General features: G+C 54.3%; 1 protein-coding gene across 1 annotated transcript in view; it reads right to left on the minus strand.

Moving 5' to 3' along the window:
* Positions 1–14,395, minus strand: part of RAB11FIP3 (RAB11 family interacting protein 3 (class II)) — an 85,795-nt gene that overhangs the window by 12,847 nt on the left and 58,553 nt on the right. The window contains exons 7-10 of the mRNA XM_010002825.1: positions 13,904–14,091; positions 9,883–10,056; positions 5,925–6,059; positions 1,656–1,691 (exon numbers count right to left, since the gene is read on the minus strand). Of these exons, the coding sequence (XP_010001127.1) occupies positions 1,656–1,691; positions 5,925–6,059; positions 9,883–10,056; positions 13,904–14,091 (533 nt within the window). The remainder of the gene's footprint in view (positions 1–1,655; positions 1,692–5,924; positions 6,060–9,882; positions 10,057–13,903; positions 14,092–14,395) is intronic.

Genomic DNA, 14,395 nt, shown 5'->3' on the forward strand with positions numbered 1-14,395 from the left:
GCGGGACCAGTATCACCCAGTGGGACCAGCATCACCCAGCGGGACCAGTATCACCCAGCGGGACCAGTATCACCCAGCGGGACCAGCACCACCCAGTGGGACCAGCATCACTCAATGGGACCAGCATCACCCAGTGGGACCAACATTACCTAGTGGGACTAGCATTACCTAGTGGGACCAGTATGACCCAGTGGGACCAGCATCACCCAGCGGGACCAGTATGACCCAGTGGGACCAGTATCACCCAGGAGGGTCCCACAGGACACGAGCAGCAGGGAGTTAAGCCCCAGGCTGGGGGCACCTGCAGCTGCCCCCAAAGCTGCTCCTGCAAAGTGCTGGGGATCACACTAAGCAAAGAAAGAGAACCGAGGGCTGTCTCGGGGGGGGGTGTGTGTGTGTGTGTGTGTGTGTGTGTGTGGCTTTTTTGGGGTGTTGGAGGATCCTTTTGAGTGGGTGAATGGACTGGTCTGGTCTTCTAGAGACCCACCACAGGGTCACTGGGGAGAAGACAGCCCAGCCAAGCTGTCCAGAGGGACAATGCCCTTCTAGGGTCTCCTTCCCTGCTCAGGCACTGGTGGGCTGGGGGGGAAGGACCCCTATTCCTGTCCTGGAAAACGATCAGGTTGTCCCCAGGGGTGCAAGGGAGAACCCCCCATGTCAGATAAACCAGCTCCTGTAAACTCTCTAACCCTGCTTTTCCTCAGCACCAGGCAACACATCCCACACTTATTTTTCCCAGCTTTCCTCCCTCCCATTCCCATTCCCATTCCCATTCCCAGCATGGCCACCCCTCTGAGCAGGGAGTAAGAGGCATCTGAGCTTACCTTGCCACCTTCTTGCTTGAGAGTCTTTTATTTGGGCTGCAAAACCAAAGGAAAACAGGAAAAGAGTTAGGGAAGCTGAGAGGGGAGAGCAAGGGAAACAGGAAACTGCAGGAACTGGGGGGGCACATCCTCTGCTCACCTAATTAACACCCTGGTGATAATGAACTCCAGGGAATAAGGCTGCAGGAAACCTCCCAACCTCCAGCACCAGGATCTTCTGAGCCCTGGCCTGAAAGCTGATCCCCAAGGAAAGGGGGCTAATAATAGCAGGGGGTTCAGCTGGGGGTCTCCAGCACCCCCTGAGCTCCCTGCCTGGGGGCTGGGGACAGGACACAGCACTTCCAGCCTTCTCCACTTGCTCCTGCTTCTCCTAAGGATTCTTCTCCCTCTTTGGCTCTGGGTGACTGGAGAATTGGTGCCTACGTGGAGCTCAGACACTTGAGGAGCTGTTGGGCATGATCCTGTCTGGATTTTGAGCTCTGCTAGGATGATGGAGGAGGGGAAGGAGCTCTCTCCTCTGCAGGGATAACTGCTGGAGGTGACACCCCCCAGCTCCATAGATGTCCCAGCCATCTGCCACCATTCCACAGAGGTCAGGGTGTAGCTAATGCCCAGGGTAACCTATGGGGTGACAGCCAAGGAGGAAAAAAAAGCCTTTCTCAGAAACCAGCTCCTGTAAACTCTATCAGAACTAACCCTGCTTTTCCTCAGCACCAGGCAACACATCCCACACTTATTTTTCCCAGCTTTCCTCCCTCCCATTCCCATTCCCATTCCCATTCCCAGCATGGCCACCCCTCTGAGCAGGGAGTAAGAGGCATCTGAGCTTACCTTGCCACCTTCTTGCTTGAGAGTCTTTTATTTGGGCTGCAAAACCAAAGGAAAACAGGAAAAGAGTTAGGGAAGCTGAGAGGGGAGAGCAAGGGAAACAGGAAACTGCAGGAACTGGGGGGGCACATCCTCTGCTCACCTAATTAACACCCTGGTGATAATGAACTCCAGGGAATAAGGCTGCAGGAAACCTCCCAACCTCCAGCACCAGGATCTTCTGAGCCCTGGCCTGAAAGCTGATCCCCAAGGAAAGGGGGCTAATAATAGCAGGGGGTTCAGCTGGGGGTCTCCAGCACCCCCTGAGCTCCCTGCCTGGGGGCTGGGGACAGGACACAGCACTTCCAGCCTTCTCCACTTGCTCCTGCTTCTCCTAAGGATTCTTCTCCCTCTTTGGCTCTGGGTGACTGGAGAATTGGTGCCTACGTGGAGCTCAGACACTTGAGGAGCTGTTGGGCATGATCCTGCCTGGATTTTGAGCTCTGCTAGGATGATGGAGGAGGGGAAGGAGCTCTCTCCTCTGCAGGGATAACTGCTGGAGGTGACACCCCCCAGCTCCATAGATGTCCCAGCCATCTGCCACCATTCCACAGAGGTCAGGGTGTAGCTAATGCCCAGGGTAACCTATGGGGTGACAGCCAAGGAGGAAAAAAAAAGCCTTTCTCAGGAACAGCTCCTGCTAATAGAGCCTTTCCAGCCTTCACATGCTCCTCCAGAGGAGACCACAAAGGGCTGGAGCAGTTCTGCTCTGGAGCCAGGCTGGGAGAGTTGGGGTGTTCAGCCTGGAGAAGAGAAGGCTCCAGAGAGACCTTAGAGCACCTTCCAGGGCCTGAAGGGGCTCCAGGAAAGCTGGGGAAGGACTTGGGACAAGGGCAGGGAGGGAGAGGACAAGGGGGATGGATGAAAACTGGCAGAGGGGAGATTGAGGTTGGACATGAGGAGGAAATTCTTTGGTGTGAGGGTGGTGAGAGCCTGGCCCAGGTTGCCCAGGGAAGCTGTGGCTGCCCCATCCCTGGCAGTGTTGAAGGGCAGGTTGGATGGGGCTTGGAGCAACCTGGGCTGGTGGGAGGTGTCCCTGCCCATGCAGGGGGTTGGATCTGGATAATCTTTAAGGTCCCTTCCAACCCAAACCAGTCTGTGACTCTAAGAAGCCCACAGGGCTTGGATCTCCCTCCTTTTTTTCCCCAAACAGATGCCCCTGGGCCAAGGCACTGACACCAAACCCTGCCTGAAGGATGGCAGCAACCACAGTGGAGAAGCAGCAGTTCCATTCCCTGGTGTTTAGCTCAGTTTCAAGAGGGAAAAAAAAACCCCATAATAAATCTAAATAAACCCAAGCACCTGGGAGTCCATTCCTGAGCTGCAACAACGACTTCAGTTCTTCGAAGGAGGAATTATAAATAGCTCAGGACAATTTTCTTTGTGAAAGAAAAAACAACCAGCAAAACAACCCAGTGAGCAACCAGGGCTTGTTGTCAGGGTTACCAGCCCTTGTGTCAAAAGGGCATCCTGAAGGCCCAGATGTCCAAGGAGCAGAAGAGCTGGGGCTGGCTGGGCTTCAAGGACACTCAGCACCCACCCCAGGGGAGCAGGTCAGACCCCCCCTGTTTGCCAGGAATTGGAATCACTCCTGTTATGTCCTCAGCACCAGAGGGAGAAATAGTGTTTGTCTCTGCAAAGAGGGCTGGGAAAGCAGTGCTGGCACCTGGGGGGGCTCTCTGGAGGGGATGGGACACACCAGGGCTGCCTCAAGGGCACTAAAACAAAAGGTACTTTTCCTGAACTGGTTCAGCCCTGAGTTCCTGGCTACACAGAACAGCTGTGGACAGGCTGGAAGGTCCAGAGAAGGGCCATGAGGATGATCAGAGGACCTGCCCTATGAGGAGAGGCTGAGATAGCTGGGCTTGCTCAGCCTGGAGAGGAGAAGGCTCAAGGGGAGACCTTAATTCCATGTTCCAGGCCACAAGGGGTGGCTGCCAAGAAGATGGAGACTCCCTGGTTACAAGGAGTCCCAGGGTGATGGGCACAAGTTGCTCCTGGGGAAACTCACTGGGCTCCAGAAGAACATTTTTCACCACGAGAACAGTCAGACATTGGAACAGTCTCCCAAGGGAAGTGGTGGATTCCCCCACATGGGACAGTTTGAAGCCTCTGCTCAACAGATGCTGGGTCACCTCATATCAACTAGAGTGTTACCTAGAAAGGTTGGACCAGAGGATCCTTGGAGTCCCTTCCAACCTGGCATTCTAGGGTTCTGTGATTCTCCTGCTGGATTTCTTCCCCACCTTCCCATGCCATGGGCTCGGGCAGCAGCACCCCAATGCCAGGAGCAGGCTCCCCATCTTCTTCTACATGTCAAATGCTGCATAAACACTCCCAGGTGGCAGCCTGGGCTTCACCCCCAGCCTCTGGAGCAGAGGTCTGCAGGTTTTGCCTCCCAGGCACAGTGTGTGAGGCTGCTGGGCCCACATTTTGGTCCAGTTTCTGCTTCTCCCTTCACCTGCAGCCTAGGGCTTGTCCCCTTGCACTGAGGGCTTCACGTTGCTGGTGATACTGGGAGCAACCAACAGGTCCTGCCATGTCCCACGTGCTGCATGGGGACACCTCTCATGGCCTCCCCACCTTGGCTGATGCCCCTTCCATTGGCTCAGTGTGCAGGGAGCAAATTTCCAGGCAAGGTGTGCATGGGAACCCCTGACCACAGGTGGAGGAACCACATCTACACACCCTGAGCCCAAGGGAGCCATGGAATTCCTACCACAACATCATGGGACAGGGAAGCCTGCTCTGGAAATGCCACCTCTCCCAGGAGACTCTGGGGTGTCAGTTCAGTGGAGAAAGCCTGAAATGGAGTGGGGCTCCTGATGCCTCCAGGGCAATCCCATGTTCTCCTTAATAACTGCATAACCTGAGACCCATCACTGACCCTCAAGGCCTCCAACAGCAAAGGGAACTCATTTACCCAATAAAAATAAAGGGAAAGAAGTATTTTTTCCCATTAAAAAAATACTAAGGTCAAGCTCCTGTTTGTTTTCCAGTTCTCTTCCCACAGCTACATGGCCCAGCAGAGCCCCCATGGTCACAATGTCCCTGCAGAGGACAGAGACCAAGAGCATGACCAGAAAAGCAGGCTTGAAAAAGAGGACACAAAGAAGGATCCCCAATCATCCCACCATCCTTGCACCAAATGGGCTGCAAACAGGTCTGAAAAAAGCAACAACCAAACAGAAATCCCTCCCCACTTGGCAAACCCACAAGTCCAGCTGCTGGCTGGTCGACCTCAAACTTGATATTCAGAAGCTCATGAAGTTCCTAAGCAAAGGCAGGAAGAGCTGGAAAAATGGGATTGTGCTGCTGCAAAGCTGGAGCATCTCCAGGAGAGATCCCAAGGCACAGAGAGCAAGATCCTATGGAGCCAGGCTGGGAGAGTTGGGTGTTCAGCCTGGAGAAGAGAAGGCTCCAGGGAGACCTTAGAGCACCTTCCAGTGCCTGAAGGGGCTCCAGGAAAGCTGGGGAGGGACTTGGGACAAGGGCAGGGAGGGAGAGGACAAGGGGGATGGATGAAAACTGGCAGAGGGAGATTGAGGTTGGACATGAGGAGGAAATTCTTTGGTGTGAGGGTGGTGAGAGCCTGGCCCAGGTTGCCTAGGGAAGCTGTGGCTGCCCCATCCCTGGCAGTGTTGAAGGGCAGGTTGGATGGGGCTTGGAGCAACCTGGGCTGGTGGGAGGTGTCCCTGCCCATGCAGGGGGGTTGGATCTGGATAATCTTTATGGTCCCTTCCAACCCAAACCATTCCGTGATTCTGGGATGTTTCCAGGTTACTGCTGCAGCAGGACAGGCTGTACCTGCCCTTCTAGGCTGAACCAGCAGCTCAGGCTGGGCTTCACCAGCCAAAACACCAGACCTTGGTCCTTCCCTCAGTGACAGAAATCCTGTACATGACCAGCTCAGGCTTTCAAGCCCTGGTGCATCACTCGGAGTATGGAGAAGCACCCACCACCCAGCAGGAGCTGCAATGCAGCTGCCCAGAGCAGAAGGCCAAACTCTCATTGCCTGCCAACCTCCCTGGCTGGGGTTGAAGAAAACATCTCCTCACCCTCCACCAAGTCACAACAGCCTCTTCCACCCACTGAAATCCATCCCCTTCCCCAGCCAAGGACTCAAACAAGGCACCAAAAGGAAAAGCTGGGCGGAAGACGAGGAGAGTTTTATCCCCCCCTGGCAGAGCATCACTCCCAAACCCTGAAATGGCCACACAGCAGCCCAGTTACCTATTCATTTCAAGATCATTCAGGCGAGCAGAAAGATCCTCCAGGCGGTTGATTTGTTTGTGGCACTGGCTACAGTAAAACTCAAAAGCTTCATCTGCAAGAATGCTGTGCAGTTTCGCAGCGAGGGGAGTGGGGCTGGAGAGAGCACAAGGGTCATTTGAAACAGGACAGAACAGACAGGGAGGGGTTTCATCCGTGGCTTCCACAAGCTGAAGGCTGGGGGAGGCTTTTTTTGGGGAGAGCTACAAGGTCTGTGATGTCAAACTTCAGGCTGGGTGACCTGCCTGGCTTGGCTTTTGAAGGCAGCTCGTGGGCAAGGAGGAGTTGCTGTGAATTAGCAGGACTTGCACTGCCCTCCTCCCACAGCAGCTGAGCTTGGCTGACGTGTTCCCAACCTCCTGCTCCTGGGGAGGAACCCCTGAGAGCCCAAGGGAAGGTGAGGTGTCACATCCTTTGGCCAGTCACATTCTTTCCCAAGGGGACACTTGTCCAACAAGGGCAGCTTTGCTCTGGGGACCCTCCAGTAGGAATGCATAGAGCCAGGTTTTCATCCCAAAGAGGTCCCCTCCTTGGAAGCCAAACTCAAAAAAAAGTGGTTCAACTGCTGCTTCCTACAAAGTGAAGCAGCCAGAAGCTGCAGCAGCAGCTTTGCCTCCTCGTGGGGAGCATCCTTTGGCCATGGGGGGGTCTACAGGACCTTCACAGCTTGGGGAGCCAATGGGTCTGATGAGGGTTTCATTTTCAGCTGCCAACAGGGAAAACAAGCTGCTGAAGCATTCACTGACACTTGGCAAACCAGGCAGTCACTTTCCCCACCTCACATGACTTGGGCAGAACCAAGTTTGGCCAAGGGATTGAGAACAGGAGGAGTTTGTGTTACTTGGGGGGCCAGATACAGGTCACAGATCATTCCTGTGGGGAGAACCTGCTTCTGGAAGCCACGGATTTTAATCAGAGAAAGATTAATAGAGAAAAAACCAAAGCAGTTCAATAAGAAAGACAGATCAAGGTGTGAGCAAACACAAGCAAGGTTAAAACCAGAAGGCATCAGAAAGGGCCAGGCAGCCCCGTGATACAGATCAACCCTGCTGAGTCCTGGCCCGGGAGGTGCTGAGTGCCTGGGACACCCCAGGAGGGGTCCCCTGGCTCAGCACCTTTGCATAACCCCTGGCTGATGTGTTTGGGTGGCAGGGGGGTGCCAGCAACCCAGCCATCCCCAAGGGAAGCCCTGTGCGTTGGTGCTTTCTGTACAGTATTTCTAAGCCCCCTTAGAACCCACAACTGGAGAAGAGTGAACAGCCCATCGCTCATCTCTGCCCATGCCTGGAAGAAAAATAAATCAAGAAGACATTCCCTCTACCTTCTAGGATGGGTTTGGACCTGGGATAATCATCACCCACCAGCAGCCAGTTTGGTTGCTCAGGCTTTGCACAAGGGTAAGAAGGTGACAGCAGCTTGGTGGCAGCTGCAGAAGTGATGCGACCTGGGCTCTGTCCCTATGCCCAGCTGCACGTGAGCTCTGCTCAGCTCCTCCTCCTCACCCCTGCCAGCAGGCAGAAACTGCTCACCCAGCTGGATGCATCCGTGGCTGAGGTGTGAAACTTAACAAGCATTTGTCAAAACAGGGCAGGCAGCAGAGAGGAGAGAACCCAGAGGCCAGCCTGGCAGCTCCCGGGGTGCGTGCAGGTAGACGTGGCCTCTGGCTGCCTTGGGTGCTTGCCCGTTGCGTGGGTGAGAGCTCAACCACCCCGAGCCCTGGGGCTCCCCACCCACCCCTCGTGGCAAGCTGCCACCCTCTGCACCAGCCCAGCCCTCCTGCCTCCTCCCTCCATCTCCTGGAGTCTTCCACGGGTCACGGGTGCTGGCTGGCACAGCTCCTCAGCAGCTGGCATCTCCCACCGAGCGCCGCACAGAGGCTTCTCCTCCCGGATGGACGTGCCAGGGAAGAGGAGACAACCCCAAGAGGAGATGTGGCCAAACCATCCAAGGACTAGGCAGGAGAACGTTCCCTGAAGGCTTGTGGTTCTTGCATTAGCCCTCTGATGAAGATCTGGAGCTGTGGCAAGAACATCTGTCGATGTTATTCCCATTTAGAGGCTCTTGTAAGATGGAAACACCGCGTGGTGTGTATCATGGAAGTGATAACTGTTCCTCATGCCCAAATCACAGCCAAAAAAAACATGTTCAGCCTGACCCAGTACTTCTTCCAGGTTTTTTTACAGTTCTTTCCTGTAGTTCCTTAAGGTTTCACTACATTGAAACACACTGGAGAGGCTTTGCTCAGCAAACCAGCACAAGCTCAGAGAAGGATCAGCTAAGGACCTTCACGCACGCAACGATAATCCCAGGTAAGTGCCAGACTTGAAAGGCATGAGGAAATCCTCTGTTTCAAACAGACCCACATTCTTTACTCTGGAGGTTCTGTAGGTTTTATCTTCCCTCTTGCAAGCCCCAGCAGTGAATCTTCTCCAGCATCAAGCACCACGAGTTGCATGGCCACGTGTCGGGCGAGCCCCTCCTGCCAGAGGGAAGGTGCTGCAGAGCATGATCTCCTGGGCCAGGTCCAAAGAGACAGAGCAGCAGAGGCAAGACAGTGCCCTGGGAGAGCAGGATCTGAACATTGGGACTGTAGGCAACCTGGGAGCCCCAGACTGAGAGCAAAGAAAAAAGTTTAACTGATGGCAAAGCTCCTTTAGCTGAGTATCTTCTTGCCAGGAGCCCTCTGGACTAGGTAGGTGGAGGAGTCTTGGTGGAGGCCCTCAAGGAGGAACTCAAAAGGAACACCAAGGGTGGTGTTTATCCAAGAGCACTTGCTGTGCTGCAGCAGCAGGGCAGGCAGCTGGACTTGGCATCTCTGCAGAGGGCCATGGAAGGACCAGCATGGATGAGTGAGGTGGCCCTTCCAACTGCTCTGTGTCCCATCAGCAGCAAGGGTTGGAGCACTGGTTTCCTGAGGCAACTGGGTGGCTTTGCAGCAACACCCTCCTGGTGGGGTTTGAAGTGAACACCTTCAAAATTGCTGCTGCCCCAGAGGGAAAAAAGAAAGTCAAAGCCCCAACCTGCAGCGAAGTGCAGGTATGGAGGTTGGAATGCACCTCTTTCCTGGGCAACCACACCTGCCCCAACTCCACAGAGGGCTTTGGGAAGCTGGCAGAAAACAGGCAGACAGCAAAAAAAACCCTGACATGATGACAGGTTTATGTCAGTGCAGAAAGTCACCAACGTGTATCACCCCAAAGGAAAAAAGTATGTTCTTGTCCTCAACATGGGTGTGTGGCTGGCAGGGACCAACCAGAGGTGTCCTGCTTGATGAAGGAACATGTCCCCAGTGTTATGGATCATCACAGAGCCTTTGTGGGCTGCAGAAGTGGATTTTTTCCCTTTTTTTTTCTCCTTCAAAAGTATTGGCAGGTTTTGTACTGTCATACCAGCTGGAGAACCATCTTCCTGATTTCAGATCCCAAAGCAAGGAGCCCAGGAAAACCCTAGAGCCTGCTTCTTGCTTCTCAGAGCCCTTCAGCTGGTGCAGCTCCTGCAAATCCCACCAAGCCTCGTATCAAAGCCAGAAACACCAGCAAAGAGAGGCAGGATAAAAAAAAACATCCACCAAAGCCAGGGGTAAGGCTGCAGGGTGGTTTTCTCCACTGGAAGGTTCCATGAGGATCCACATCCCTGAGAGGAGTGGGAATGTGATGCTGTTCTGGACACTTGTGCTCTTCCAGTTGCTGCCAGGCATTACTGGGAGGGTGGGCACTGGTCAGGAAGAGGGAGGACTGGAGGAGGCATCTCCTCTTCCAGTCCCCAGCTGCTTATCCCATTGTATCCAAACATTTTTCCCTGCTGCAGGCTGACTGGTTTGCAAAGCCAAAGGGAACAACCCTGCCCCACACACACGGAGCCGAGGGCAAGGCAAGAAGCAAGTGAAACCAGTTAAAAACCTTCCTGGGAGGAGCCTTACCTGGGAGAGAGGAAGGAGGAGCCGTTAAAGCTGCTTTCCCCGTTACGCAAACGCTCCGAGAACAAATCGGCTTCGTTCCCTTCCCCATAATCCTCAAAATGCTCCTCTCCACTGATGACAGTCACGATGGAGTGGCTGAGCTCTGAGCCCAGGGGCAGGTCGTGAGGATGGGATCTGTGGGAGCAGAGAGGAAGACATGAGCAGGTGGTCTTTCCCAGCCCCATTCCAGCAGACCCAGTGCAATTCACCCTCTCACACCCCAGGAACCACCAGGCAGTTTTCCCAGCAATGACTCTTATATTTCTTGATTTTTTTCACACCAAACCAATGATTTTTTTCACACAAGCTCCCCTGGCAGCTGCAGGGGAGGGTTTGGGGACAGTGAGGCTCCCAGGACAGCCTCCAAAGGTGGGTGGATGACCCTGGCCAGGCAGGGGTGCAACCAAAAAACAGGGCGGAGGAAAAGCTCAAGCGTGTCCCAGCGACACCTTCAACATGTCTGGGGTTCCACCTCCAGCCTGGGTGCCAGGCTCACACCTGCTTGGTGCTATGTCATCCTCTCAGGAGCCCAACACCAGGGTTTCACTCTGTCACTCTTCTCCCTCCATGACACAAACCCTGGCAGCTTAAACCCAGCAGGCACAGACCCCCTGGCAACACCAAGGGGCCCTTTCCCTGCTCCTGCTGGGAAAACGCTGCACGTGCTCGTGACAACCTGGGAATGCTGCTCCATGGGGTTTTAACACTGGATTCTGAAGCCTCAACCTGAACTCTGAGCCCAGCACAGGTCCTGGGATGCCACCTGCTTTGGAGGGGACACAGCTCAGCACAAACATCATCGTTTCTCTCAGTGTCTTCTCCAGCACATGGTACTGTGTGCAGGGGAGCCACCCTGGTGGTATGTGCCCATTCTCAGGGGACTTTCCTCTAAGGGACTGTGTCCTGCCCTGGGGACCCCAACATCAGAAGGATACAGAGCTGTTGGAGAGTCCAGAGGACGCCACAAGGATGATCAGAGGCTGGAGCAGCTCTGCTCTGGAGCCAGGCTGGGAGAGTTGGGGTGTTCAGCCTGGAGAAGAGAAGGCTCCAGGGAGACCTTAGAGCACCTTCCAGGGCCTGAAGGGGCTCCAGGAAAGCTGGGGAGGGACTTGGGACAAGGGCAGGGAGGGAGAGGACAAGGGGGATGGATGAAAACTGGCAGAGGGGAGATTGAGGTTGGACATGAGGAGGAAATTCTTTGGTGTGAGGGTGGTGAGAGCCTGGCCCAGGTTGCCCAGGGAAGCTGTGGCTGCCCCATTCCTGGCAGTGTTGAAGGGCAGGTTGGATGGGGCTTGGAGCAACCTGGGCTGGTGGGAGGTGTCCCTGCCCATGCAGGGGGGTGGGACTGGGTGATCCCTAAGGTCCCTCCCAACCCAAACCAGTCTAGGGATTCCCACGATACAACTGCTGAGATTTTAAAATTGAGCTTGGGGGAACCTCAATAATCAGGCTGTGAAAGAAGCCCACATGTCTATGAGCCACGGGGCTCTGGGGGCACCAGCACCACTCTCCTCTCTAAAATCAATGGTAAAATCAAAAGGCTGCATGATTATAAAACCTGATATTTCAGGCTAGGCCCCCATTTCCAACCACTTCCTGGGAGAGGGAGAACAGGAGCACGACTGGCTTGTGGGACTGCATCAGAAAGAGAAAAAGATTACAGATAAGCCATTTATGACAAAAACCTGCACCATCTGCAGGATTTGCCCTTATCCTGTTAATCAAAAACATGTTAAGCCTTCAGCTGAAAGAACAGATCTCTGGTTAACCACAGACAAGTCCATTCCAGCCTGTGGGCATCTGCACCGTTATTCCTGGAACCTGCACCCCACAGACCAGTGCTGAAAGCCTGGGAAATCTCTCCAGGAATAGAAGGCAGGGGGTGGAATTTCTAACTCGTGAGCAAAAGCCAACCCTGAATTCTCTAAATCTGGGGCTGTGGTTTGACGAGCACAGTGAGAGGAGCTGATCTGATCAGGCACCTGGAAAGCCTCAGCCAGGGATGCTTTGGGCAAGAAATAGTACAAGTCTTTCATAATCACCTATTGGAGACTCCAGCAGTTGGGAGATCCAGAATTCAACTAATCTTGACTGTGCACAGCCTAAATAACAGCTTAAGCTCAAACCATCTAAGGTATGTTGAGCTTCAACAGGCAAAGTTGAAGCTTTGATTCCATCCACCAGCGTCTTGCTCGGGTTGTACTTACTGACCATCCCCTGGAAGAGCTCTGAGCACCAGAGGGGTACATTTTTTTCTCCTGGCTGAGGTCTGACAGCACCAAAACCAACCCTCAGCCACTTAGGAATAGACTTCCAGAGGTTTCTGTCTGAAATCTTTCAGCTAAATTAACTTTTTTCATGGGTTTTTTTTGGCTCCCTGGAAATCGCACACATCGAACACGCCTGGCAACGGGTGTCACTGTGCTGGGACAGAGCACCCAAAGGACACCCAATCTCCCCAGGACCACACTGGGACTAGCAGGGAAGCCTCAAGATCTTCCACATCCAAATAATTCCCAAGCCAAGCAGTTTGTACCTACAGGCAGGTGAATCCCAGGCACGTCATTTTCCCCAGCGGACGAGCGCGCACGCAGGCTGCCATGGCTCCTCCTGAGACCTCCTGCTCAGAGGGGCAGGGAGTTCAGCACCCGATTATATCCCGATTTAACTGTCACTGAGCTGAAGGCTCTGGGGTGAGGAGAGCCTAGCCAGCTAAGCTCATTTCTTCCCCTAATCCACAGCACCCTTTCGGCCCTGGTGCCGAGCACCCAGCGGCACCGACCGCTGGCTGCGTCTTTGACAACCCCAGCTGGGGGTTTGGGGTGGGTGGGAAGTCTCAGGGCTTTCTAAAGGCAACTAGAAATCTCCATATTCACCAGAGAACCAGGGCTGTGTGGGCTGGTTTTCGCCAAAACCCCCTGTGTGTTAGGAAACATTCAGGTTCCAGAGGTTTCAGCACCGACCGGTGCTCTTGGGTCACTATTAAAGGACTTGTTCCCTCCTCTCCAGCCTTCCCAGCTTCTCAGTTTCACCCTAAAAAACAACTTTTACTGCAAAATCAAGGCCTTCCCAGTGCCTGAAGGGGCTCCAGGAAAGCTGGGGAGGGACTTGGGACAAGGGCAGAGAGGGAGAGGACAAGGGGGAAGGGGTTAAAACTGGTAGAGGGAGATTGAGGTTGGACACGAGGAGGAAATTCTTTGGTGTGAGGGTGGTGAGATCCTGGCCCAGGTTGCCCAGGGAAGCTGTGGCTGCCCCATCCCTGGGGGTGTTGAAGGGCAGGTTGGATGGGGCTTGGAGCAGCCTGGGCTGGTGGGAGGTGTCCCTGCCCATGCAGGGGGGTTGGAACCTGATGCTCTTTAAGGTCCCTTCCCACCCAAACCAGTCTGGGATTCAATGAAATGAGGGGGGCCCAGGAGCAGTTTCACCAGCAGCGTTTCAGACACGGGGACACAGATCCCAGCTCACACTTCTGTGCTTCAGGCACAAGTTTCAGACTAGTTAGTACAGGAGGTGGTTGCACATCAAAGGGCACACGCATGTTTAGGAAAAACAAGAAGAGGGTGAGTTCCCCTCCTGACTTGAAAATTACATGTTGTGTTTCTGGCTTAAGTGATAGATTAAAAACTGCAAGGATTTCAGGTGTTTGGATCACCTGAGAAGTCATTGGAGAGGTTAAAGATGCTAATGAGGGTAGAGAAGTTCTCCCAAGGCAAGCAACGATTAACTCAAGAGATATGACCAGGCTGAGCTCCAAAACAGCCTACACATGGTGCAGCCTAATTATTAGTAGCATTATTATCATTATTCTTCAAGAAGAGCTATTTTGGTCTTGCATGAAGGCTCCAAACCCAAAGAACAACCCAACCAGTTCCAGCAAGACAGCCCCAGCCCACCCTCTTTGAAACCCTCCTCATTTGTTCCCGGTGGGACGGAGTTTCCCGCCCCACAGGGTGATTTCTGGCTCCTGCCTGGCCCCTCTCACCCGTGCTCTGGCTCCTCGCTGGGGTCGGTGAGCTCGGAGTGCACGGTGGAGTCGATGGCACTGTCTGTCTCCACCTCATCGTGCATCTCGTGCTGGACCAGGGTGCTGGTGTCCTCATCCGTGAAGGTCTCGCACTCGCTGTAGGTGCTCTCCGAGCCCATGTAGGCGCTGTCGGTCACCTCGTTCGCCTGGGGGAGAGAAGAAGGGGAACACACCCGGGTGTTGGAGCTCCCGGGGGTTGCATTTGGAAGCACAGAAACCCAACTGCCCAAACGCTGAGGGAGCTGCACCCCATGTCCAAGTGTGGCTTGGCATGGAATCATGGGATGGTTCGGGTTGGGATCATTCAGGGATCATCCAGTTCCAACCCCCTGCATGGGCAGGGACACCTCCCACCAGCCCAGGTTGCTCCAAGCCCCATCCAACCTGCCCTTCAACACTGCCAGGGATGGGGCAGCCACCGCTTCCCTGGGCAACCTGGGCCAGGCTCTC

This window comes from Chaetura pelagica, unplaced genomic scaffold (assembly GCF_000747805.2).
Source record: "Chaetura pelagica isolate M959 unplaced genomic scaffold, ChaPel_1.0 scaffold1201, whole genome shotgun sequence".
Lineage (NCBI taxonomy): Eukaryota > Metazoa > Chordata > Aves > Apodiformes > Apodidae > Chaetura > Chaetura pelagica.